The sequence below is a fragment of the Tiliqua scincoides genome, chromosome 9, assembly GCF_035046505.1.
Source record: "Tiliqua scincoides isolate rTilSci1 chromosome 9, rTilSci1.hap2, whole genome shotgun sequence".
In the NCBI taxonomy this organism is placed as follows: domain Eukaryota; kingdom Metazoa; phylum Chordata; class Lepidosauria; order Squamata; family Scincidae; genus Tiliqua; species Tiliqua scincoides.
Window position 1 is genome coordinate 45805481 of NC_089829.1, and position 25367 is coordinate 45830847.

The following is a 25367-nucleotide window of genomic DNA, read 5'->3' on the forward strand; positions in this document are numbered from 1 at the left end:
AAAACTCTGACCCCAAACCTCCACTGCCTTGTGGCTACATCCAGTTATGGAAAAGGCTTCAGGAGTCAACCTCCAGGCAAAATCCGGAGCCGGAGTCCCTGAGGCAGTTCATGGCTGAACACAGTCACGTTCTGGCAATTCCTGCGACGCCGCTGGAACCAACCGTATTGGCCTCTGCCTTTCCATTGGACCATTTCAGTGATGTGGAGAGGGGGGATTTGCTGCATGGGTAACAGCCTATCCTCCATAACTACTTTACCCAGGCTTCGCGCACTGGAGAGGACACTCTGTTCTAGGGCCACCATTCAGAGCGTGACACCATGGTCTTCCGAGACTGAAGGATGCCAACAAGAGACAAGACTATCCATAGGTAATGAGAACACTGGACTTATGTGTTCAGTTGTGAGTAAAACAGCACATTTTGCATTTTAATTCAACAAATGAAAAAAAAAAAATTCAAACACCTCTACTTATTGAACTCGATGTCATACCATGTGACAACTAGCTTGTGTGGGTTGTGTGCATTTTTTTTCATGAATGACAGCTAGGCAATAGACCTAAGTCAATCCTCCATATTTAGCGGCAGCATACTTCAGAGTACCAGATGCTGGGGACAAAACAAATGGGGAACATAGTTTTCATGCAGGTACGAAAGCTGCCAGCAGCAGTTGCAAGTCAGTAGTGAAAACAGATTGCTAGTCTTGATCTGAGTCAACAGGGTAATTCTCACATCCCTGTCCTGAAAACATTGAAGAGCAGTTCAGTGTTGGCTGGCTGCGCTAACAGGCCCAAGGAAACTGATATGAAATGCTACAGAGGATAAAAGGTCAGTGTGTATATTTTTCCAGGGCAAGAGACTTTTCTGCCCTAGGACAAATGGTAGTTTATCAGATATTTGAACGTGATAGCAGAGAGCCATCATTGCCCAGGGGCTGCATGCTTCTGTTTTTCTGACCCATTCTGGACTCGTCAAACAGGGTTTGTTGTTTCATCCATGCTCCTCCATTTGAAAACAGAGAAACCCTTTCTCTAACTGAGCAGGCCTTGTTCTACTTACCGTCTGGGCTTTCTGCACACAGAAAAACCAAGGTGTGACCTTAAGGGTGGCAGGAAGCCTCTTCCAGTTCCAGAAACAATGGAGCATTTCCGTGCCAATTCCACAGAAATAGCAATGACAGCTGGGCTTGGCTAGAAACAGCAATGGAGATGGGAAAGTCTCCGTGACAAAGCACAATTATTGCAAAGAGAAATGCTTGTGTACTGCATGGGGCATGTGCAAGGGCTTCTTCCTGGCACACTGGTTGGAGAGTCTGCCTCAGAAGAACCTTTGGGATAAGCTCATCATCCCATCATCATGGGAAAGGTCAATGATTTGATCAGTGATTAAAGTTACCTTTGGAAAATTTTATGCAGATAACCCAAGCTGCAAAGATATTGTTTTCCCTTCCTCTGTTTAATTGAAGAATTCTGTTTTGTCCTCACCCACTACTGATCTGCCTGCAGAAGAAGGTGCTCAGCTCTTTGGGCTTGTTTTTTTGCTCCTGGCAGTATCTCGAAGTTACAGCAGCTTTCCATCTGCTGACCTTTTCAGCTGGCAGCATTTCCCAGCGGGCAGGCATGGGCCAGGCTGTTGCTCGACTCATAATCTGACTGCTTGCGCCTGGTTCCGATGATCTCTTTATCAGAGCCGCAGCCTTTAATAGAGCAATTGCTTCATCCATTAAACACATTTTAAATTGATCAAAAATGCATACTGCATAAATCAGGCAACATATACAGTAAATCCAACCTGCACATGGCAGGCCTAAGGAGAAGAGGCATTCTCTCCCACCCCCCACCTCGTGTGAGAAGACTCACACAGGAGGGAATGCATCTTCTAAGATGGCAACTACTGCGACTCACACATGCCCCATCTAGATACGAGAGCATTTTTTCTTCTATTTAGTCATAAGCAGATTTAATTGTTTGATCAATTCAGTCTTGTTTGATTGACCAACTAAGATTTTTTTTAATTGGGTGACAGTAGCCCTCCTTTTTTATTTTTTTTGTTAACTTGCCCCACTCTTCAGGGTTCCAGACAGATCTTTCTCATTTGAAATGCCATTTTGAGATGGATTGAAGCTGGAACCTTATGTGTGCAGACCTGAGCTATAGTCTTCTCTCCTTCCCCTCACCGTGCTTACACAGCATTTGAAAGATGTTTCAAGAAAAGCAAATACAGTCAATCCTCATTGAGCACATAGTCATTCCCACAGATTTGCTTATCCATTGGGAACAAGACTGCAGCTTTTCTTGTGCCATCCGCTGTCTGTTCTCAGTTATCCACGGCCATTTTGAAGCATCCGTGGCCAGCCTGCTGATATTCATGGCTACCATTCTGAATCTGCATGGCCATTCTGAAGTTATCCACTACTGGCATTCCTGACTAGGTTAACTATCCCTCCCCCTAACCCCACAGGATCAGTGATTCGGAATCCGCCAATTTGGTATCCGATGGGTTATCCAGCAGAGAACAAGAATTGACTGTATGGCCATTCGAGGAATTAGGCCAAAAGCAGGTAGTGAAGAGAGGTCTTTGAAACAGTTGCCAAGGTTAAGAAAATCCTATACACACGTAGCTGGGAGTAAGTTTCATTGTACTCAGTGGACAAACATAGGATTGCACTCAAAGAGATTTCTGCAGTTGCACAATGTTGAACAAAGCACTGCAACTTTCTCCAGTTCAAATGCCTCTGTAATGTGTGGTTAGGAATGCCAGTCTCCTTTACAAGATGGTTGTAATGACTGACAAAACGGTGTGAAGAGTTTTAAATACTTGGGATGAAAAGTGGGATAAACACTCATTTTGTCTATTACTGCTGCAGTTTAAAAATACCAGCCTTCCACTTTTGACCCAGATGTTACCAAGTCAGAATTATAACCCTCCTTTTATGAGGAAGTAGGTAGGAAGCTCCATCTGGGAAAATTTCTCCACCATCATTTCCACTCAACTGCCCAGTGCATTCAAGCTTATTTTCTTTGGGGATTTTAAAGTACAGTATATATATTGTAATGCCACCATGTGGCCAAATGGGCACATTGCATCTTGAAACATGATGCAAACTGTCAGCCAAGCCTTTTGTCCAGACATAAGGAATTTATAAGTGTCAGAGAGAGGGAAAGGGGCTTATGGTTTTTCAGGTACAGTATACAGGTTGAGCCTCATTATTCGCGTGGGTTCCATTCCAAGCACCGTTCCAAGTGCGTTTTTAACGCACTATAGCAAATCAATTTAAAAAACAAAGTTTCTTTGTGCTGGTGATTTAAAACAGCCTTGCTGACCCTTGTGATAAGAATCATTAAGAAGACAATCCATCAGTCAGTCCTCCTTCAAGCACTTACAAAGGCGCTTCACTCAGCCCCTCCCTTCACCAATGTGAAGTGATCACCTTTCTTTCATGTGCTCAGGGGGAAGGGAGGGGTCTGCTGGAGAAGAATTGATGGATTGTCAGCCAGCTGCCCTCTCTCATTAAAGAGGCTATTGTTAAAGGACTGTTCAGCTTTTAAAACTGATTTTAAAGGGGTGCATTTTTCCCCTTCTCCAGGGATCAGCACATTCCTTCTCATTTGCAGGGGCCATTCGTGTTGAGTCAAATCCGTGTATAAAAAATCCGTGTATAATAAGGCTGGACCTGTAGTCCAGATTGAGCATCCCTAACCTGAAAATCCAAAATGCTCCGAAATCCAAAACTTTTTGAGCACCAACACAACACTGCAAGTGTTATGCAATTCCACACCTAACTACATATGACAAGTCGCAGTCAAAACGCAGGGAGACGACAGTTCATTCAGCATCCCCAAAGGAAAAACAATCCTCTCAGCCCCCTTCAGCTGCGATATATCTTTTCCACGCAGGCCCAGATTCTTCCATGCAATGTATACAAACTTTGAGTACATTGGTTTGATGTACACAAACTTTGTTTCATGCACAAAATTATTAAAAATATTGTATAAAACTACCCTCAGGCTATGTGTATAAGACGTATATAAAACAAATGAATTCCATGTTAGACTTGGGTCCCTTCCCCAAGATCTCATTATGTATATGCATATATTCCAAAATTAAAAAAAAAAAATCAAACATCTGAAACACTTCTGGTTCCAAGCATTTTGGATAAGGCAGTGCTTCCCAAAGTGTGGGTCACAATCTGGGCCATCCCGCCTGCCCTTGCACCAGTTTGCTTCACATAGGAGCCATTCCAGAAGCCCCATTACTTACCAGAGCCTCCAGAGGACTCTCCTGGCCCAGTGACCCACTCTACAGGTCTCTGTGAGCCTCAGAATAGCCTCCATAAGCCACTCTGGATTTCGGAAGCCACTTCCAGTTTGCTTCTGAAGCCTGAAAGTGGCTTACAGAGGCTTCTGATGCCCACAGAGGCCTGCAGAGTGGGTCGCCAGGCTAGGAGAGGCCTCCATCACCACTAGAAGCATCAAGAGCCACCGCAGAAGATGAGATGGGTAACTGCACTGCAAACTTTGGGAATGCCTGGGATAAGGGATACTCAACCTCTATCTTGAGTTTACTATGTAAACCACTTTGTGAACTACTCTTTTTGGAAAGAGGAATGTACATACTACGATAGTAATTAGGAAGAGGGGAAACCATCTGTGACCTGAGAAAGGAGGTGTGCATGCAGTGGCTGCTTCAATTTGGGTGTGACCTGGGGCAAAAGACCTGTGAGGTGCCCCAATGACATGCTCCCCCCTTTGGAAAACAAAAACGTGCACCACCGACCCCTGCAGCAGAGGGTAACAGTCATCCTTCATTATCCTTACTATAGTTATGGAAGATTTGCACCCAATGCTTCACCTGCTTTCTAGCCCTTTCCAGTAAGCACTACTGCCTCCTAGGAGGTCAGCCAGAGGATCCCCCAGGATCCCACGGGGAAGCTTACCACGTAGCAACAACTGACCATGCTCTTTATTTTCCTGGTGCTATTTAGCAATTCCAGATGCCCTAGTCCAGCAATTTTCAACTTTTTCTTCTCATGGCACACTGACCTTTATGGTCTTCTCTAAGATCTTCACCTCTTGTGATGTCCCTTCCAACTTCCAGGGGACTCTTCTAGGTTTTGTGGCTCTGTTTCCAGGGCAGCTGTCTGTAGTAACAAATAGTTCACTCTGCCAGTGGAGCAAGGACTGTTACTTCAGACAGTTGACATAGAAACAGAGCCGCAGTGCTCCAAACTCCCGTGGCACACCCGTGGACCTTTCATGGCACACCAGTTGAAAATCACTGCTGCCAAGCCCTTGGCGCAGCACGGGGGTGAAGACTTGTGGGAACTGTAAAATGGCACTGGGGGAAGACAATGCTCCACTACTGTTTACTGGGTGGTGGTAGTGGAGAGCAGCAACACCAAAGGATCCTTACTGCCTTCCAAGTTTGTGGACTATAGACCCCATTCATGGAGCCACTCCTGCATGTATGGCTCAAAGCTCCTGATTGCAAGAAGCTGCTCAAGACTCCTCCTAGGTGTCTGCCTTCAGCAAGCACTCTTGCTAAGTTCTTCAGCTTTTCTTCCCAGTCACGAGAGCTGGAAATTTTAAGAACAAATCACACGCAACCACATTCTGCATAAGTCAGCTGGTTTCTAGAGAGGGCAGTGTAAGTCAAGCATTACAGATGTTATGCACCTATACATTCTGTTAGATCAGCACACGGGGCAGCAGAAAACAGACCCACGGGCTCTCCAGCTCCTGATGCAGCCATCAGAGCAAAACAGTCCCAATTATACGGCTTGGTAGTCAAAGAGCTGTGGGACATCACCGTGTCTTGACACTAGGACAACAGAGAACAAACATGTCTAAACCAAAGGAGGTTCATTTACACACGTGTAATGTCCAAGCTAATTGCGGGAAGTGGATTTGGCACTTGGGCTGTATTCTCTTCAGCTCTGGTTTGAACCCAGCACATCTTGCCACAGCAACAAATTGTGATGTTGGCTGGCTAGCTCTGCCCGTTACTGGAGGAAGGGAGTTTTTTCACCAAGGAAGCTTTTGTCCCTTCCAATCAACAAAAGCACCGCTATGCTCAGTGCCGAGTTTAGAAAGCACACCAAGGATCCCTCGCACACTCTCATCCACAGTCAGGTCAGCCTAAAAGAGAGAAGCAAGAGTAGAGGGTCAGCCTTCCTCTGTGGGTGAACAGATGCTTCCTTTTTCAGGAGTGAGAGATATTCCCTACAATATATTTTTCTCCAGCCTCACCCTCAAAGGTAGGGATGGATTTGGCCCCTAAAACTTTTGATATCTCCTGGTGGCACTACAGGCTGTGACTCAAGGTGACATTAGAACAAAGTGTTCATGGTTTCACTTTCAAAGACACAAGGCGTCAGGTATTTTATACAAACGTTATGGTATCACTCTCAGTCATGTTCTGGAAACACAAAAGACTCCGGCCATCCTGCCTCTAGTAGCAGTTCTTTTGGGATCACACCCTTTCCGCCACATACAGCCAGTCAATGCTATCTGGGCTCCTTTGTTCCAATAACCGATAAGCCTTTAAGGCTAGGAGATGCCACTTGTTTTAAATAGACCCTTAGAGAAGGCGAGGGCCAGACTGATTAGTGATTTTCAATATCTCATGGCACACTGACAAGGCACACCATCAGTTTTTGGACAACTGACAAGGCACACCACACTGACAGCAGGGGCTCCCATTCCCCAGTGGCCCTACTAACAAACGATCCTTCCACAAAATCCCACAGCACAGCTGCAGACCATCCACGACACACCAGTGTGCCATGGCACAGTAGCTGAAAATGGCTGTTCTAGACTCTGGATTAGTGGTCTGAAGAACAAGGTGGCCTGAGACTATCCCTCTTCTATGAGAGGCTCTGGACAGATGTGTGAAGAAGAGATTGGCCCTTGAAATTCTGGAAGCTGGTTCTTCTTGGCCTAGGAAACTGCCAACCAGCAGGGAAAGTAGCAGCCTTTGAGAAAAGCAAGGACTTGAGGCCCTAAAACTAGGATTCCTAACAGTTTTTTTTAAATCTTTGCTTCTGTTAATATTCCATTAGCTCATCTCTATCCCATCACCTCCACCCATTTCTCTGCTGCCAGAATCATTCACCTTTCCCATCGCTCCAACCACAGTTTTCTTCCTTAACTCTTCTAGTTTCCTGTTCATTCTAGCACAAGCTTTGTCCCTATCTCCAAAGTCCTCCACAGCTTCACCTAAGCCCACAGGAATAATTTCCTGTCACATTTCTGCCTGTGATCTCCCTGCATCTAGTTTGCCCACCATCAACTGTCTGAAAATGTCTTCCTCTCTCTAACGACTCTACCCTTTCTCTCTTCCTGCCCCCAATGCCTGGCACTGCCACCTGCAACTCCTAAGGCAGGGGTAGCCAACCCACAGAATGCCATGTGCCAATTTTTATATACAGACTCTTGAATGTGTCACTCCACCTTATATTGCAGCCCTCTCTAGACCTGCTTGGGTGGTTTCGCTGGCCCACATGATCTACCAAACCTCCACCTGGTTATCTTTGCCTCACCCTGGGCCTTTCTGGGCTTCACACTGAAAGAAGTGCTGGGTGCTCATGGCCGTGAAGCCCTGTGTTGGTCGGTGTGGTGACTTTGCATGTGCCATTTAAGAAGAGTCTGTGTGCCACAAGTGAGACACATACCATGGGTTGGCCACCCTGACCCAAGGGATACTTCCTTCACATTCCTCTGTAAAATACACCTTTTCCGTGAAGTCTTTGGCCTGCTTTGGTTATCCTTCCCTACTCAAAGCTCAAATGCATGCCAGTGAAAGAATCACACATTACCCCAATTATCTCTGACTCTGACATATTCCCCCCAATTTTCTCTGACCCCAATAATCTCTGACTCCATTTCCCAGCCCTTCCTCTGCAGTCTCCCTTGTGTCCATCTAGACCAGTGATTTTCAACCTTTTCCAACTCATGGCACACTGACAAGGTAATAAAATTGTCAAGGCACACCATCAGTTTTTTGACAATTGACAAGGCACACTATGCTGTTGGAGGGGGGCTCACATCCCCAGTGGCCCTACTAACAAATGACCCCCCTCCAAACTCCTGCAGAGTTGGGTTCTAGACCATTTGTGGCACACCAGTGTGCCATGGCACAGTGGTTGAAAATGGCTGATCTAGACTGTAAGCCCCTTGGGGCAAGATCATGTTCTCTCAATCTGTGTAAAGCACCATGTAAAAATAGCGCTATATACACAATATCTGTCTTCTGAGGACCCAATCCTATCCAACTTCCCAGTGCAGATGCAACCTCAATGCAGCCCTGAAGTGAGGGAACAAACGTTTCCTTACCTTGATGAGGCCTCTGTGACTGTCCCCACCACCACAGGATGCAGTGCACACGCAGTTGGTATGGCTGCACCAGGGCTAAAGCCAGGCCCTAAAGCAGCCATTCTCTACAGGAGCCATATGCCCCTATGGGATGCTCAAGCACATTCAAAGGGGGTCACAGACCGAAAACTGAAAATAATTAATGATTTTATGTTTCTCTGTTTGTGCTTGTTTGACAAGGAACCTGGAACCTGAGAAGAGCTCCGAAGGAAAGCAAAAAAGGGCTGAGAATGGCTATTCTGTTCTAAAGGATAACAGCACTCACCTCTTGGGTGCCCATGTCTGTCTTCACCCACCCTGGATGAACCGCCATGCACAGAATCCCATCCTCTTTGTAACCCAGAGACTGGCACATTGTCAGCATGTTAAGAGCAGCCTGCCATAGAGGGAAAGAGGCAGTGAATAGTAGGTGTGACCACAAAGAAAGCAAATTACTGTTTTCTCTGTTAAGAATCAGTAGCTGCTGATGGGCCATTTCACACATTACATAGAGGAAACCTGGGTTTGCCCCTGAGCACTGGCTCAGTGAATCACAGCTCCTTAACAACAGTTCTGCTGTAACACATACTAGCAGACATACAGTGGTTAAAGCTGCATCTAAGAAAATGTGTGATTTGATGTGGCCCATGAGTTCACCCACAATTTAGCTGGGTAATCACCATGCATTTTGGGCAAGAAGTGGCCCCTACCTTGCTGCAGCGGTATGAGACTGCAGGCTTGACGTAGCTAAGTGAGACTAACTCGACAGAGCCCAAAACGGAGGAAATGTTGACGATGGCTGCCTTCCTGCAACTTAGCCCTTTCTCTGAGCTTCCTTGGGCTGCTCTCCTTAACAGAGGCAGGAAAACCTGGAGTGGAGAAGGAAATAAAAGCCAATGATCAGAGTGCCCATCTCATCAAACACCAGTCCCAACTCACGCAGCATGGCTTCTAGTGAAGCCAGCTGAGCTCAGAGATTGACAGCTATGTTTTTATCCTGTCCTTTCTCCAAAGAGCTCAAGGCAGTACAGGTGTGCGTCACTTAATGATGAGGATACATTCTCCGATCCCTGTATATATATATATTTATAAAAAAACCTCTGCAATATAGGGTAGTGAATGGCCCAAAGTCACCCCCCCCCAAGTGGCCCTCAGTCACTTCTGTGGTAGAATGGGGATCTCAACCTAGTGCTCCCCTGTTAGTGACTACATCACACTGACTCTGAGGGCAGAGATAGCATAGAAAAGATTATGTACTATGAACTTCTCTCTGCTTTTTTGAAAGAATATCAGGTTTCTAGGCACGCAGGTCCCCAAACTTTCAGCTGCCAGGGCCACATCACTCAGCCTTGCTCTTAGGGTGGGCTGCAGCAGATCAACTGGAGACAATAATATAGGGACTCTTTGTACATAACTCTTAAGAACTTTCACAGCAGAAGAAAAACTATTTGCAAAATATTTTCAGTATTTTGTAGCTGTGAGGCTGTTTGCCATCTGTGTCTCCCTCAGCTAGGTTCTCAGTAAGAACAACCAAACTCAGCAGTCGCTTCATCCAGCAGAGGGAAAATGCATACTGGTAGGCAGGGGAGAAAAAGGAGTGGTTGGGGGGGGGGGGGGAGATTGTTCGCCATTATAATGCCACTGGGCTCTGCAGCCTACACAAAATGCCTTAGGGCGCAATCCTAACCCCTTAAGTCAGTGTTTTCCAGCACTGGCATAGCAGTGCCAATGGGATGTCTGCTGCATCCTGCAGTTGGGTGTCACTCACAGAGGCCTCCTCAAAGCCAGGGAATGTTTGTTCCCTTACCTCAGAGCGCTTTGTCCTTATGTCAGTGCTGGAAAGCACTGACATAGGGAGTTAGGATTGTGCCCTTAGTGGGTTTATGTGCCCACAGGACATCCCTGCACCAGACAGCTGGAGAACTCATTTCTCTCTCCTAACCCAGATCCTAACCCAAATCTCCACCCTCATGCTCTCTCACACACATGCTCAAATGACATAAGCTCGGTTTGAAAAGTGTGTTACAATGGCAGAATTGGAGAAGGGTGAGAAAATGCAGGCTCCAGACCCAGGAGTTTGCTGCCAGTCCTGTGTGGGGTTCAACAAGTTGTCTCAGTATCTCTAAGTATTCTCTACCACACTAGTGCTGCCCTTCCCCATCAAATTAGGCATTTGATGCACCTTCATTCTCAGCTGCTCTTGACTAAAGGGCTTCCCTTCCTGGTCACCTGACCAGACAAGAGGGACAGGATACAATCCAACTGACCAAGGCTGCTATTTTCACGGCTGCGCTTCGTTGCGAGTCTGCTCCACACTCTGGAACAAGCCCTTACCTGGCTCACCAACAACGGCCCAGTCACATTGGTCTTGTATCCACTGACCATGTCTTCCACACTCACTGTCTCAAGGTCCACCTCTTTAAAAATGCCTGCGTTGTTGATTAAGAGATTCAGCCCTGACCCTTTCAGGTGATTTTCCACACAGGCTGCAGCATCCTTGATGTCTGCAGGACTTGTGGCATCTGCAAAGGAAGGAGTGGTTAAGAATGGGCCAAAACTGAGGGGCAAGTGATGGCAGGTCCTGGATAATGAAACATAAAGGGAGAGAGGACATACCCAGCTTCACAACCACAAGGTTTGGGTGCTTGGCAACCAAAGTCTTCAATCCCTGGGGAAAAAAAAGACAGAGACAGAAACAAAAGTGAACAGCTGATGACTACAGTTACACAAAATTGGGAGAATAAGGGTGCAATCCTAACCCCTTATGTCAGTGTTTTCTAGCACTGGCATAGCGGTACCAAGGGGACATGTGCTGCATCCTGCAGTTGGGTGTCACTCACAGAGGCCTCCTCAAAGTAAGGGAATGTTTGTTCCCTTACCACAGAGCTGCATTGCCCTTATGTCAGTGCTGGAAAGCACTGACATAAGGGGTTAGGATTGCACCCTAATACTTTTTTATCGAACCCTCCTAGCTGGTGGTAGAAGATGCAAACCTTCACATTTCACAGCATTCTTCACTGGGCACTTTCTGCCCTATCAAGCATTCTATGAAACTTGTCAAAAGTGACAGGCTCTGACCCCAAGCCCCAATGAAAGTTGTTGACTGCATCTCCTTAGCATCTACCAGTAACGAGGTTTGTGAGCTCAAATGAACCACAGAAAAGGTAGCACAGCCAAACTGCGGAAGGAGAGAGATTACATGATGTAAGTTCCTGGTGTTATGTCCCTAGAACAGGGGAACACAGCAGATTTTTTGCCTCCTTCACCTAGCTGCCCTGTGCATTTACTGAAACTTGTGCCTTTCAGAGAACTATCCAACTCTGCAAAGAAACTGCTAAACTCCACCCTGAGATATTACAACCTGACTGGGCTGAAATGATATGCCCATCTGTCTATAGAACCTGAAAATCCAGAGTGTGGATTTTACTTACTACAAATATTTAACTGGGGTTGAACGTTGCCCGCTTCCTCGATTGTACAAAACCTATAATCCATGACTGGATTCAACCGACTGGATAGTCCAACCTGTTTCTCAGGTTCCCCTGCCTCCCTCTACTCCTATTATGCTAATAGTCCCATTTAATACAGTACTGCAGCAGTTCCCAAACTTTTTTGCACCAGGACCCACTTTTTAAAACAACACTCAGAACCCACCTAGGTTTACCAGACTTCAAAAAAAGGAGATCTAGAAAGAAACAATCATTTATTTATAAGTAATTATAACCAAAAATAACCCTCAAACAGTTATCTCCCTATATTTACAAATGCTTGCAAACTGCAGGAGCTCAGCTCATTGCAAGGCAATTAGCAGCTACATATCTGATTTTTGAACAGTCTCAGGGCTTGAGGCAATTAGTTACCTGATCTTTCCATCACCCTTTGGTAACCAGGATGCCCAGATATCATAACCGCAAAAGAGGACAAGACATCCCATAATGTAGGACATCCAAGAAAAATGGAGGACATGAAAAATAAAAGCTAATAGCACTCACATATTGATTTCAGGTGGACATCTGCAAGAGGACATCTACAAGGGCATCTGCAAGAGGACATCTACATATGCGGGCAGGAGGTCTGGTCTAGAGGGTAGAGCCTCCATTTGCCTGAAGATTAACATCCACAAGGTCGCCAGTTCGAGGCCACTGGCATCGTGCGACCTTGAAGCAGCTGGCAAGCTGCAGCTGAGCTGTTCCATCTGCTCGGAGCGTGGGAGGATGGAGGCCAGAATGTTAAACCAGATCGGAGTGTAACACCTTGAATGTGGTGGTTCTTGAAAGAGAGAACCTTCTTTCAATTTGTAAAAATCCCTGCGTGGATTTAATAAGCCTGCCTGTGTAAACCGCCTTGAATAAAGTCTTGAATAAAGACCAAGAAAGGCGGTATATAAATACTGTATATTATATTATTATTATGCAAGAGGACATCTGCAAGGTCATCTGCAAAAGGGATCTGAAGGCCTTAGGAGTGGACCTCAACAGGTGGGAAACCCTGGCCTCTGAGCGGCCCGCTTGGAGGCAGGCTGTGCAGCATGGCCTTTCCCAGTTTGAAGAGACACTTGGCCAACAGTCTGAGGCAAAGAGGCAAAGAAGGAAGGCCCACAGCCAGGGAGACAGACCAGGGACAGACTGCACTTGCTCCCGGTGTGGAAGGGATTGTCACTCCCGGATTAGCCTTTTCAGCCACACTAGACGCTGTGCCAGAACGACCATCCAGAGCGCAATGCCATAGTCTTCCGAGACTGAAGGTTGCCAACAAATTGATTTCAGGTGGTTAATTTAAACACTATATTACTTATTAATTTTAAAACTATATTACATATAATTTGTTAATTACAAGAAGGCTATGCGCTGCCTGTAGGGGCCCACTCACAGGGAAAAGGAGGACATTTAAGTGCTTCTCCAGGACACGAGGCTAAAAAAAGAGGACCTGTCCTGGAAAAAGAGGACATCGACCCACCAGTTTGTCCTGACCCACAGTTTGGGAACCACTGGAGTACTGTGCAAGCTGACTAGAGAAGACGCACTCACTGCATGAAGCAGCTCGCCTTGCAGGTTTACCTGGGAGTCAGGTCCGGGGCTCACCCTGCAAGCCCCCCCCGGCCTACCTGGTCACAGTGGGCTGGAGCGCTGCGCATCGGCGCTCGGACGAGGCTGGCCGCAACCCCGAGCGCGCCCCCCGGACCCTGCCCAGCAGCCCGGCTTGTGCGCACCTGGCCGCGCTCCCCGTCGGGCTCCCTGCAGCCGGCGAAGACCCAGCGCGGAGGCTCCGGCGCGCTCAGCAGCTGCCGCACCAGCTCCAGGCCGATCCCGCGGTTGGCCCCGGTCACCAGGACGCTGCGCGCTCCCAGCGCCGCCATCCCCGCACCGGCCTCTGCCAGCTGCCTTCCGGGCGCCCCCCGCGGCCCTTCGCAGTCACTGCGCGGCTTCAGTTTGGACCGGTCGAGCCCGCCCGCCCGCCTCCAGCTTGGCGCACTGAGAGGCACTCGGAGGCTCACGGCCGGGCGACCTTCCTTCTTTTGGCCTTGACGAGGCACACCCCCCACTGGCCCAACGAATCCGTGACCTTCCCCTAATTCCCGTGGCACACCCATGGACCACTCAGGGCACAGTGGCTGAAAAATGGCTACTCCAGACTTTCCCAGTTCCAGGACTTGCTTTCATTCCCCCCCCCCTTTTGATCTGTAGATGCCCAAGGGCCCAATCCTGTCCAACTTGCCAGCACTGGCAATGCAGCCCCAAGATAAGGAAACAAATGTTCCCATGTCTGGAGGAGGCCTCCGTGAATGCCTCCCCACCAGAACAGCTGCACTGGAAAACTGGATAGGATTGGGCCCCAAGTTTCTGAAAGTTTTGCACCCCAGTGGACAAGCTAAACCAGGGGAAAGGACCTCAGATTCCCAGTTCTCACTAAAACTCATGGAATGGTTTATTGATGAAGGGGGAGAGACAGCAAAACATATTTATTTTGTTTTATTGTTTTCATACCGACCTTCCTCCAAGGAGCTCAGGGTGGTTGGTATACATAAGTCCTTCCCTTCTTTTGTCCTCACAACAACTCTGGGAGGTAGGCGAGGCTGAGAGAATGTTTTGCTTGACCTTAGCCAAAAGGCCAAGAAGCAATGTGTAGGGTTACCAGATATAAACTAGGACAAATACCTTTAATCATTGTATAGAACAGGGGTGGGCAAACCTTTTTTTCCTGGGGGCTGGGGATAAGAACAGGCCCTCAGTTTGGCTGTACTTGTCGTAAGAGGCAGGCGACTAAACAGCCGCCGGGTAGATGGGACTCGATAGCCTGGGAAGGCAGCTCATCTGAGAGAAGGAAAACTCTGACCCCAAACCTCCACTGCCTTGTGGCTACATCCAGTTATGGAAAAGGCTTCAGGAGTCAACCTCAAGGCAAAATCTGGAGCCGGAGTCCCTGAGGCAGTTCATGGCTGAACACAGTCACGTTCTGGCAACTCCTGCGACGCCGCTGGAACCAACCGTATTGGCCTCTGCCTTTCCATTGGACCATTTCAGCGACGTGGAGAGGGGGGATTTGCTGCATGGGGAAACAGTCTATCCTCCATATTTACTTTACCCAGGCTTTGCGCACTGGAGAGGACACTCTGTTCCAGAACCACAATTCTGAGCGTGGTACCATAGTCTTCCAAGACTGAAGGATGCCAACAACATGGGCAAACTTTTAGCTTCAGGGATCCTGGACCTTTACCAATTGTGTAGGAGAAAGAATTTCAGCAGGAACAGCTTGTCATCTGTGAGATGACAAACTGCACCTGCTGACATTCCGTCTTCTATACAATTGGTAAAGGTACAGGATCCCTAAAGTTGGAAGTTTGCTCACCCCAGTATAGAAGAGGGAATTTGGGCAGATGCAGCTCATGGAAGGGTTTAAAAAGCTGCACCTGCCCAAATTCCCTCTTCATGGTTAAAGGTAAAGGCCAGTTTGTATCTGGAAACCCTACACATGTAAATTACAGTATTTAGCAAACTCCACCAAAACTCTTTTTTCCCCTGTACTTAGTCAAAGTACCGACAAAGTACTTAGGACAAAGTTCCAAACAACACAGTCCTGGAACGTGCTGGAATCCCTAGCATGTATTCACTGCTGAAACAGAGACGCCTGCGTTGGCTTGGTCATGTCGTGAGAATGGATGATGGCCGGATCCCAAAGGATCTCCTCTATGGAGAACTCGTGCAAGGAAAGCGCCCTACAGGTAGACCACAGCTGCGATACAAGGACATCTGCAAGAGGGATCTGAAGGCCTTAGGGATGGACCTCAACAAGTGGGAAACCCTGGCCTCTGAGCGGCCCGCTTGGAGGCAGGCTGTGCAGCATGGCCTTTCCCAGTTTGAAGAGACACTTTGCCAACAGTCTGAGGCTAAGAGGCAAAGAAGGAAGGCCCATAGCCAGGGAGACAGACCAGGGACAGACTGCACTTGCTCCCGGTGTGGAAGGTATTGTCACTCCCGGATTGGCCTTTTCAGCCACACTAGACGCTGTGCCAGAACCACCTTTCAGAGCGCGATACCATAGTCTTTCTAGACTGAAGGTTGCCAAGGTTGCCAATACTACTTAGTCAAAAGGCTGTTAGATTAGTTTCAGGCTGCAATCTCAGAACAGATCCGCCCTGAAAACAAACTGCACTTAGTGCAATGAGATTTGGTCCTGAGCAATACTGTACGCAGGACTGCATTAGCAGATTGCTAATTTAACCCAATGAGGCTGCAATCCTATACACATTTACCAGAGAGTAAATCCTATTTAACACAGTAAAATGTACAGTACTTCTAAATGGGTATAGGATTGCACAGTCAACCATTAAGCCATCCCCACTAAGTTAAAGTGAAATAGTCAAGTTCACAGCTACTACACTTGTTGGAATCTCTCAAGATTGGTTGGTGAAACAGTCCTGGAACGTGCTGGAATCCCTAGCATGTATGCACTGCTGAAACAGAGACGCCTGTGTTGGCTCGGTCATGTCGTGAGAATGGGCGATGGTTGGATCCCAAAGGATCTCCTCTATGGAGAACTCGTGCAAGGAAAGTGCCCTACAGGTAGACCACAGCTGTGATACAAGGACATCTGCAAGAGGGATCTGAAGGCCTTAGGAGTGGACCTCAACAGGTGGGAAACCCTGGCCTCTGAGCGGCCGGCTTGGAGGCAGGCTGTGCAGCATGGCCTTTCCCAGTTTGAAGAGACACTTGGCCAACAGACTGAGGCAAAGAGGCAAAGAAGGAAGGCCCATAGCCAGGGAGACAGACCAGGGACAGACTGCACTTGCTCCCAGTGTGGAAGGGATTGTCACTCCCGAATTGGCCTTTTCAGCCACACTAGATGCTGTTCCAGAGCCACCTTGCAGAGCGCGATACTATAGTCTTTCGAGACTGAAGGTTGCCAACAACAAGGTTGGTGAAGAAAGGTGGAGAAGGATTCTCTAAACAGAAAGATTGTGGATTAACTTGATGAGAAAAAATGTTCTTGTAGGAAAGAAAAACCTGTCACTGCAAAAGCAAGAAAAGGAAAAGGCTATGAATAAAATAAATTCACAAGTGATTTATTAAAAAGTCAAATAAGTGTTTCTGTGGTCTCAGAGGGACAAGGGAAGCACCAAGCTTAAAAACTAGAATTCACACAAAATGGGAGAGAGAGAAATCGTTTCTCTTATTCCATTCTGTATTTGTGGGTCTTCTTCCCATATTCAGAGTCTGATAATTCCAAATCATGCAGTTGTGTTGACCAGTTAGAGCACACAGCTCTTTTTGGACACAATTTGCTTTCAATTTGCCTCTTTGCTTTCAGTGTCTTTTCAAAAGTATCCACTTTGCTTGGCTTTCTCTGGGTGTCTAATCTGCAAAACTGGACCACCACATTCTCTGCTGCCTGTTCTCATGAAACCAAAGGTCACCTTTGTAGCAGTCCTGTTGTTCCAGAAGAAACTGTTATCTGTGTTCTCCACTCAGACAGCCTTGTCTGTGCCAATGTCAGCTTGCTTAGTTGAGAAAAAACTGCAAACCATCCAGTCTGAACAGGCATCTGGTCCATAACTTCTGCTCAGGAAATCAGCTCACCTTTAAGGTATTTAGCTGCAATCCTGTGCATGCTTTCTTGGGAGAAAGCCCTGTTGAACACAGTGATATGCACAGGATTGTACTGTAAGTTACACACCTAGAGTCTCTCCAGAACCAAACAGTTTCCCTCTCATTTTGACTCTTTTGAATGTCCTTATGCCAGAACCCTAATATTTTAGACAGGCATAAAATTATCCTCAGAAAGGTGCTTCTTTATCTAATCAACCATAAAAGGTGCCATAAATGATTGCAGCACACTCAAACTATCTGCTAATTCTATGTCAACTTAACAGTAAAAAATTCCAAACCTAAATAAAACTATACACACTTAATAACTTCATAGCACTGCAACATAGTACTGACTTCTAATAAACTGTATGAGCCAGGATGGTATAGTGGTTCAGGAGTTGGCTTAGACAAAGATCCAGATTCAAATTTGCTCAGCCAAGAAGCTTCCTGGGTGACCTTGGGTCAGTTACTGTCTCTCAGCCTCCCCTACCAAACAGGGTTGTTGTGAGGGAGAGAGGAGAGGAGAGGAACCATGTATAGGGGGAGAGGAACCATGTATACTGACCTGAATTCCTTGGAGGAAGGTTGGCATAAAAATGTGATAGATAGATAGATAGGTAGATAGGTAGATAGGTAGATAAGCAAGCTTTGGGGATAGTGTCAGAGGTTGACCTGGTTGGGCGCTGGCCAAGAACTCGTGTCCTTCCAAGGTCCCACCTGACCATGCTGACTGTGAGCCTTCCCTATTGGTGGCCATGCCATGGTAGTGCCTCATGCACCATAGGGGAGCTGACAGGAAATGCAGTGGGAGGACCAGGGCATAACTTGCCCCAGGCTCCCCAGAAATTTGGCACCAGCAGTGGTCAGCTTCCCACAATGCATACATACAGGCAGACCATGGGGGGTCTTGGAGAGGTTTTCCTTCTTGACCCTGAGATGGCCAGTCATAATTTTAATCATTAATATCCCTCTTTCTATGAAAGATGTGAATGATTACATGTAACTCTGTTACCAAAACTAGTTTTTTGGGAAAAATGGATAAGAGAAGACCCTGGCTTTGTATGGAGTTCCCAAAGCTCACCAAGAACACCTTTCTTAGTTTAAAACAGGGGTGCCCAAACCCCGGCCCTGAGGCCACTTGCGGCCCTCAAGGCCTCTCTATGTGGCCCTCAGGGAGCCCCCAGTCTCCAATGAGCCTCTGGCCTTCCGGAGATTTGTTGGAGCCCACACTGGCCCGATGCAACTGCTCTCAGTGTGACGGCGGCTTTTTGACCTCTTACGTGAGCTGTGGGATGAGGGCTCCCTCCACTGCTAGCTGTTTCACGTCTGTGATGCAGTAGCGGCAGCAAAGGAAAGGCCAGCCTTGCTTTGTGCAAGGCCTTTTATAGGCCTTGAGCTATTGCAAGACCTTCATTCATTCATATAAGTTCATCTTTAATATATACATTTATGTAAATTTATTGAAATTTGAAATGTAAATTAATTCGGCCCCTGACTCGGTGTCAGAGAGATGATGTGGCCCTCCTGCCAAAAACTTTGGACACCCCTGGTTTAAAAGGTTCTCTCTTCCTTGGTGTCCCAGCATGCACCTTGTCAGAAACGTTAATCTAGCAATGCAACAGAACAGGGTATAAGAGGATAAGCACCAGTTGAGCTCTGTGGGAACAGCAACACAGAGAAATCAGAGAAAATGTCTGCAAAGAAAGGTGCTGTTCTTAAAAGAATAATAATCCAATAACCTTATCCCTACCCTGTGTTCACCCAAATACATGCCACAACACCTGCAAGCATAGAAAAACAATTGAAATTATCAACAATGCACTTGGGTAAACAATTGTAAAGGTGAACACTGATACAGATATCTGATACTATGAGAAGGGGGAGTGGCAGATGAAAGGTCACTTTCCTGCTTAGAAACTGTTCCTCCAACTCCTCACCTGTTCAGACTGCTGTTTAATAGCTCATGCTGCAATCCTAACCACACTTTCCTGAGAGTAAGCCCCATTGAACAAAATAGGGCTTACTTCTGAGTAGACCTGGTTAGGATTGTGCCCTCAGTGTATAACTGCATAAAAATGCATTTGATGTAAATAGCATTCAGCGTGCAATGGGGCTTCAAAGCACAGCTCTCGCCTCCAAGCAGAACGGAGCTGAGCAGTTTATCCAAACCTGGAGAGAGGACTTGGGGATTCAGTTAGAACTGGGTTTGGGCTGCGCTGAAATGTCTGCTTGACTTCCTCTTTGCCGACGATGCAGCTGTCACTACCCACTCTGCCAAAGATCTCCAGCAGCTCATGGATCGTTTTAGCAAGGCCTGCAAAGATTTTGGACTGACAATCAGCCTGAAGAAAACACAGGTCATGGTTCAGGATGTGGACTCACCTCCCTGCATTACAATCTCTGAGCATGAACTGGAGGTTGTCCATGACTTTGTGTACCTTGGCTCAACGATCTCCGACACTCTTTCTCTCGATACCGAGCTAAACAAGCGCATCGGTAAAGCAGCTACCACGTTTTCCAGACTCACAAAGAGAGTCTGGTCCAACAAGAAGCTGACGGAACATACCAAGATCCAGGTCTACAGAGCTTGCGTCCTGAGTACACTTCTGTACTGCAGCGAGTCATGGACTCTTCGCTCATAACAGGAGAGGAAACTGAGCGCTTTCCACATGCGCTGCCTCCGACGCTACTCGGCATCACCTGGCAGGACAAAGTTCCAAACAACACAGTCCTGGAACGTGTTGGAATCCCTAGCATGTATTCACTGCTGAAACAGAGACGCCTGCATTGGCTTGGTCATGTCATGAGAATGGATGATGGCCGGATCCCAAAGGATCTCCTCTATGGAGAACTCGTGCAAGGAAAGCGCCCTACAGGTAGACCACAGCTGCGATACAAGGACATCCGCAAGAGGGATCTGAAGGCCTTAGCGATGGACCTCAACAAGTGGGAAACCCTGGCCTCTGAGCGGCCCGCTTGGAGGCAGGCTGTGCAGCATGGCCTTTCCCAGTTTGAAGAGACACTTTGCCAACAGTCTGAGGCTAAGAGGCAAAGAAGGAAGGCCCATAGCCAGGGAGACAGACCAGGGACAGACTGCACTTGCTCCCGGTGTGGAAGGGATTGTCCCGGATTGGCCTTTTCAGCCACACTAGACGCTGTGCCAGAACCACCTTTCAGAGCGCGATACCATAGTCTTTCGAGACTGAAGGTTGCCAATACAAAAACCAGGAACAGGCAGGAGAGAGAGACGGCAGCACTGGGTTCCCCACAGCCTTGGGGTGAAAGGAAAGTATCAGCTTGAAACTGGTCAGCCAGCTGGCTAGGAAAAAGCTGTGTGATGCTACACTGTTGCCAAAGTCATAATCTGAACTGGTTCAGAAAAGCTGTTGATGTAAGCCTGGAGGGAGGAGTCGTGAGGGGGGGGGGCTTTAAGTTTCAAAGCCTTAGTAGTCAGGTCTGGGCCAAGCAGGGAGATGGCAATGCTGAATCCACGCTGTGTCCTGGTGACTGGATCCAACCGGGGCATTGGCTTGGAGCTGGTCAGGCAGCTGGTTGGGAAAAGCAACCGGCCAGAATGGATCTTTGCCACCTGCCGGGACCCAGAGGGACCACGTGCCAAGGTGAGACTGCAGGTAGAATTAGCAGTATGGCAGGGTAGGTACCTAAAGAAAGAGAAGATGATTTCTTCTCTCAAAGCTGCTCACAGTCTAAAAACAAACCCGATGGAGACACTGACAATAGTCATTGGGAGTGCTGCTTTACTGAAATTGGTAGGGATCTGAAGGAAGCAGTGGGGATCTTTATGGGGTTAAAAAGCATGAGAATGACCAAGATTAAATATTGTGAAACCCATAACAGTTTCATGGATATCATGAAGCAGTAAATCCTACTGAATGTAGGAAGGCAGCAATCCTATTCACAATTACCTGGGCATACGCTTCATTAAACTCAATGAGGCTTATTTCTGAATAGACAAGCATAGGATTGCACTGCTACTTATGGGTAAATATGTATAGAATTGCATTGTTCATCCTTATAGAAATATATGGAAAGAGTGGGGGGGGGGAGAAAACACCCTTAGACCGTGTTGAGGATTTAATATTCTTTATTTGTTGTGAGAATACACTTCAAAGGATGATGACTGGGTTTTTTATCTGGGTTAATGACAATATCAGGGAGCGGGTTGAAGATGGCCCTCCATTGATTTGCTTCTATATGAAATATAATTGAATGACCATGAATGCTCCCCTAGATTCCTCACTTAGAGCAGGGCTGTTCTCAGATGTAATGTCCAAAGGCATGTTTGGTACTTATCAGTAATTCCCTCCTGTTTCCCTGTCCTATCCCATCTCAAAGAACCCAATTTCTAGAACTTGCTGTTGCTGCATTGCAGATTTTCTGATTTGGGGTATCTTTCAGGAGTTGAAGAATTTGGCAGCCAAGCACCGGGGAGTTGTGATCACCCCGCTGGGTATGTACATCAAATTCCCTTTTCCTAAATTGATGGAGACCGGAACTGAGATTCATGGCTATTCCAAAACATCATTTAGCATATTTCACGTGTCATTGGTCCTGACTTCTTATGTTCCATCCACATGTTCTTTGTGCAGATCGTGCTTCCATTGCATGGTTGTCTTATTTTTTCAAGCAATGATAGAGTTGGGGACGACGACGACAAAATAGACTTTTGTGACTGTGCAAATACATTTTCTCCATTTATATCATATTCATCCTGGTACATGCTTGTTAACCAATAAGTTTTAGACTTTATCACAGATGTTTACCCATCCCTAATTAATAATACCCCAGCCTCTTTTCATCTTCAACACAGTTCTTATCATTTCAAATCCACAGTAAAAATTCCTCACAATTACGAACAGATCTTTTTACAAGTCTTTTCCATATGCCACTTTTATTCACACACACAACAAAAAAATAAATAAGTAGGAAACTTGAATTGAGAAAAAGGGAAGCAGAGAGAGAGAGAGAGAGAGAGAGAGAGAGAGCGCGCAAAAAGGAAAGATGAAGAAAAGCAGAAAGAGAGAGAGAGAAACAGAAAAACACACCAGATGATATAGCCTTCTGTTTAAGTCATTCATATTTGTATAAAATGTCACTGCGGGTGCTATCCTAACTATATGTTAGCTTGGCACAAGTCCCTTGCGCCGGCCCAGGAGGGTCACAAACGTGCCATAAAACACATTTGTGCCTCCTCGGGAGTTTACTGGGCCAGCGCAGGGACGCGCGCCGGCCCACAGAGGCTGCATCCAGCCTACACACCGACCTGGGTAGGGAGGGTTGCATCGACTGAGCTCAGACAACACAGTGGTCTGGAGAGGGTGGAGAGGAAGTAGGGAGGAGATGGGGGGCAGGCGTTCTGGGGGGAGGAAGGGAGGGTAGAGGGCATTCCAGGGGGTGGGCAGGTGGGGAGCAGGGCTGTGAGCTGGTAGTTATGCCAGATCCCCAACCCCATTCCCCAAGCAGCACAGAGCGCAAGCTGCTTCGAGCTCGAAGCTACTCTTTCTCCTCTGACTTGCACCACCTCCTGAGGTGGCACAAGTCCAAGGAGATCCATCGGGGTCATGGTGGATTACCTGGGAGTAAAGGGAAGAGTTTCTCTTGCCTCCAGCTGAGCCACTTCTGGCCCCAATCTTGCACTGGATACAGTGCAGGCCTCCTGGCCTGCCTGTTCCCGCACAAGATAGAATTGCACTGTGTATTTCTTCACAATACTTCTTCAGACCTGGGTTTTTGTTTGCCATCTCCTGCAGTACTGACAGCCTCAGAAAGACCTTCTCATGGAGACGCTGATTGATACATCCAGTGCCCACACACATTCATGGAAGGATAATAAGGCTACTTCTCACAAAGCTTGGGAAGTGTGTAATCAGGGCTATTTTACACAATATAAAGCAACAGAAGTGTTTGCCGCTATGTGTACACACAAAGGAACTCACAGCGCATACTTTAACATACTGGTATACTACTACTTGAGTTTGCAAACATCCACTTGTCTATGTGTACACTTCTAATTGGTATGTGTAAACTATTTTATGTGTGTGCATTAAAAAACGTAATGTGATCCTTAGCCCTTGGCACTTTGTGCAATGAAAGCACATACTTAAAGAGGCAACATTGCAGAGTGGTGCCTGGCAGGGTTGGATCCTGACTGGAGATGGGCTGTTTTAATTACCATGAGCATCTTTTTTTTTGCTGTTATAGACACTTCTGAACTATCCAGTGTCAAGGCTGCTGCAGCCCAAATCACAAAGCAGCTGAAAGGAGTTGGGTTGAATCTGCTGATCAACAATGCTGGGATTCTAAAGCAAAGCACTCTGGAAACCGAGACACCCAAGGACATGGCTGAGGTTTACCAGACCAATGTGACAGGACCCATGATCGTGAGCCAGGTAAGGGTGTCCGGTGGCCCCTGCTTTGCCACCAGGAGGTGTGGTCTGGAGGTGGAGCTGTTGTCAGAAAAAGCTAAGCAGGATCATCTTGGGTCTTGCCTTGGATGGGTGACTGGAAGCCACTAGAGATGAAGGAGTGTGGAGGAGTTGAGCAACGGGGAGCAACCTGAGAACCAGCCTGAGACCTGTTTTGCAGCTGCCTGTGGAAGCTTGGAAAGCACAAAAGCTGAGCCGCCAAGACGATGATTTCACCATGAAGGGAAACATCTGGAGAAATGGAGGATCTTCTGAATTTCTCTATAGAATAACACTTGTAAAAACCCTGCTTGAAAAATGTCCATGTAAACCTCCTTGAGTCTACGAGACACAAGTCTACGAGAAAGGCAGTATAAAAATAATGTAATTAAAATTAATTAAGGGCACAATCTGAACCCACTTTCCAGCACTGACATAAGGGCAGTGCAGCTGTGAGGTAAGGGGACAAACATTCCCTTACTCTGAGGAGGCCTCTGTGAGTGCCACCCAACTGCAGGATGCAGCACATGTCCCATTGGCAGCGCTATGCCAGTGCTGGAAAGTTGGTTAGGATTTGGGCCTAAATTAAATATCTCATCATATCACAGAGCTGTTCACATTCATAAAGCAGGTGGGTTGAGAAAGAGCTGCCCTGGTGATGATATGAGGTTTGTCTTTGTCCCGACAAAGATACTGTGGCTTTAACAGCTGCATTACAGGCATTCCTGGTTATGGAGGTGAACCAAGAGAGAGGGAGCTGCACCTGCTGGACTGGGAATACAAGTAGCTGCCAAGCAAATAAGCCACAACAGGACTCTGGCCTGCCACTGAAGAAGAGCTGCTAGGTTATACTGTGGCCTTACGCTGGTGGTGAACAGATGCCCAGCTTCCCAGCCTCTCACAGATCACACAATAGACTTGAATTGTTTCTTCTCCTTTTCCAGGTCTTCCTGCCCTTACTGAAGAAAGCATCTCAGGAAAGTCCCCAGAAAGGGATGAGCTGTAGCAAAGCAGCCATCGTCAATGTATCCAGTAACGGAGGCTCCATCGGAAATCTCTATGGGTGGCACCTTGGACAGGTAGTCTCTTACCGCTGCAGCAAGGTATGGACCTACCAGGAGTGCAAAGGATGACAGATTGGCCTTTCATTATATAATATATAAGAAACATAAGAACAGCCCCACTGGATCAGGCCATAGGCCCATCTAGTCCAGCTTCCTATATCTCACAGCGGCCCACCAAATGCCCCAAATCCTTTGAGGCACTCTCCAAGAGTGGGGGAAAAATCAGAAACATTGCAAGCCATTGTTGCTGCCACCACTGCCATTCCTTTAAGAACATAAGAACAGCTCCACTGGATCAGGCCACAGGCCCATCTAGTCCAGCTTCCTGTATCTCACAGCGGCCCACCAAATGCCCCAGGGAGCACACCAGATAACAAGAGACCTGCAAGGCTTTCTGGGAATTGTAGTTTAAGAACATAAGAACAGCCCCACTGGATCAGGCCATA

At 47.1% G+C, this 25367-nt stretch overlaps 2 protein-coding genes across 2 annotated transcripts in view; one reads left to right on the top strand and one right to left on the bottom strand.

Moving 5' to 3' along the window:
* Positions 1–5608: 5608 nt before the first annotated feature.
* Positions 5609–13875, bottom strand: LOC136659922 (C-signal-like). Its single transcript, XM_066636797.1, has 6 exons — positions 13559–13875; positions 10966–11017; positions 10684–10871; positions 9060–9218; positions 8636–8746; positions 5609–6135 (listed from the first exon to the last, which is right to left on the bottom strand). Exons 1-6 carry the CDS (start codon positions 13703–13705, stop codon positions 6022–6024), a joined length of 771 nt encoding a protein of 256 aa, XP_066492894.1. The 5' UTR covers positions 13706–13875; the 3' UTR covers positions 5609–6021.
* A 7030-nt stretch (positions 13876–20905) lies between these two features.
* LOC136659923 (C-signal-like) overlaps positions 20906–25367 on the top strand; it is a 9261-nt gene continuing 4799 nt past the window's right edge. Inside the window, exons 1-4 of the mRNA XM_066636798.1 lie at positions 20906–21052; positions 21852–21903; positions 23655–23842; positions 24802–24960. Of these exons, the coding sequence (XP_066492895.1) occupies positions 20906–21052; positions 21852–21903; positions 23655–23842; positions 24802–24960 (546 nt within the window). The remainder of the gene's footprint in view (positions 21053–21851; positions 21904–23654; positions 23843–24801; positions 24961–25367) is intronic.

What these genes read in the sequence shown, in the direction of transcription:
- LOC136659922 (XM_066636797.1), bottom strand. Translation starts at nt 13,705, where the DNA reads ATGGCGGCGCTGGGAGCGCGCAGCGTCCTGGTGACCGGGGCCAACCGC. An exon ending in CCTTGTGGTTGTGAAGCTGG is followed by an intron (nt 10,872 to 10,965) that starts GTATGTCCTCTC and finishes CTTCCTTTGCAG; the next exon opens with ATGCCACAAGTCCTGCAGAC. An exon ending in TCTCATACCGCTGCAGCAAG is followed by an intron (nt 8,747 to 9,059) that starts GTAGGGGCCACT and finishes CCTCTATGGCAG; the next exon opens with GCTGCTCTTAACATGCTGAC.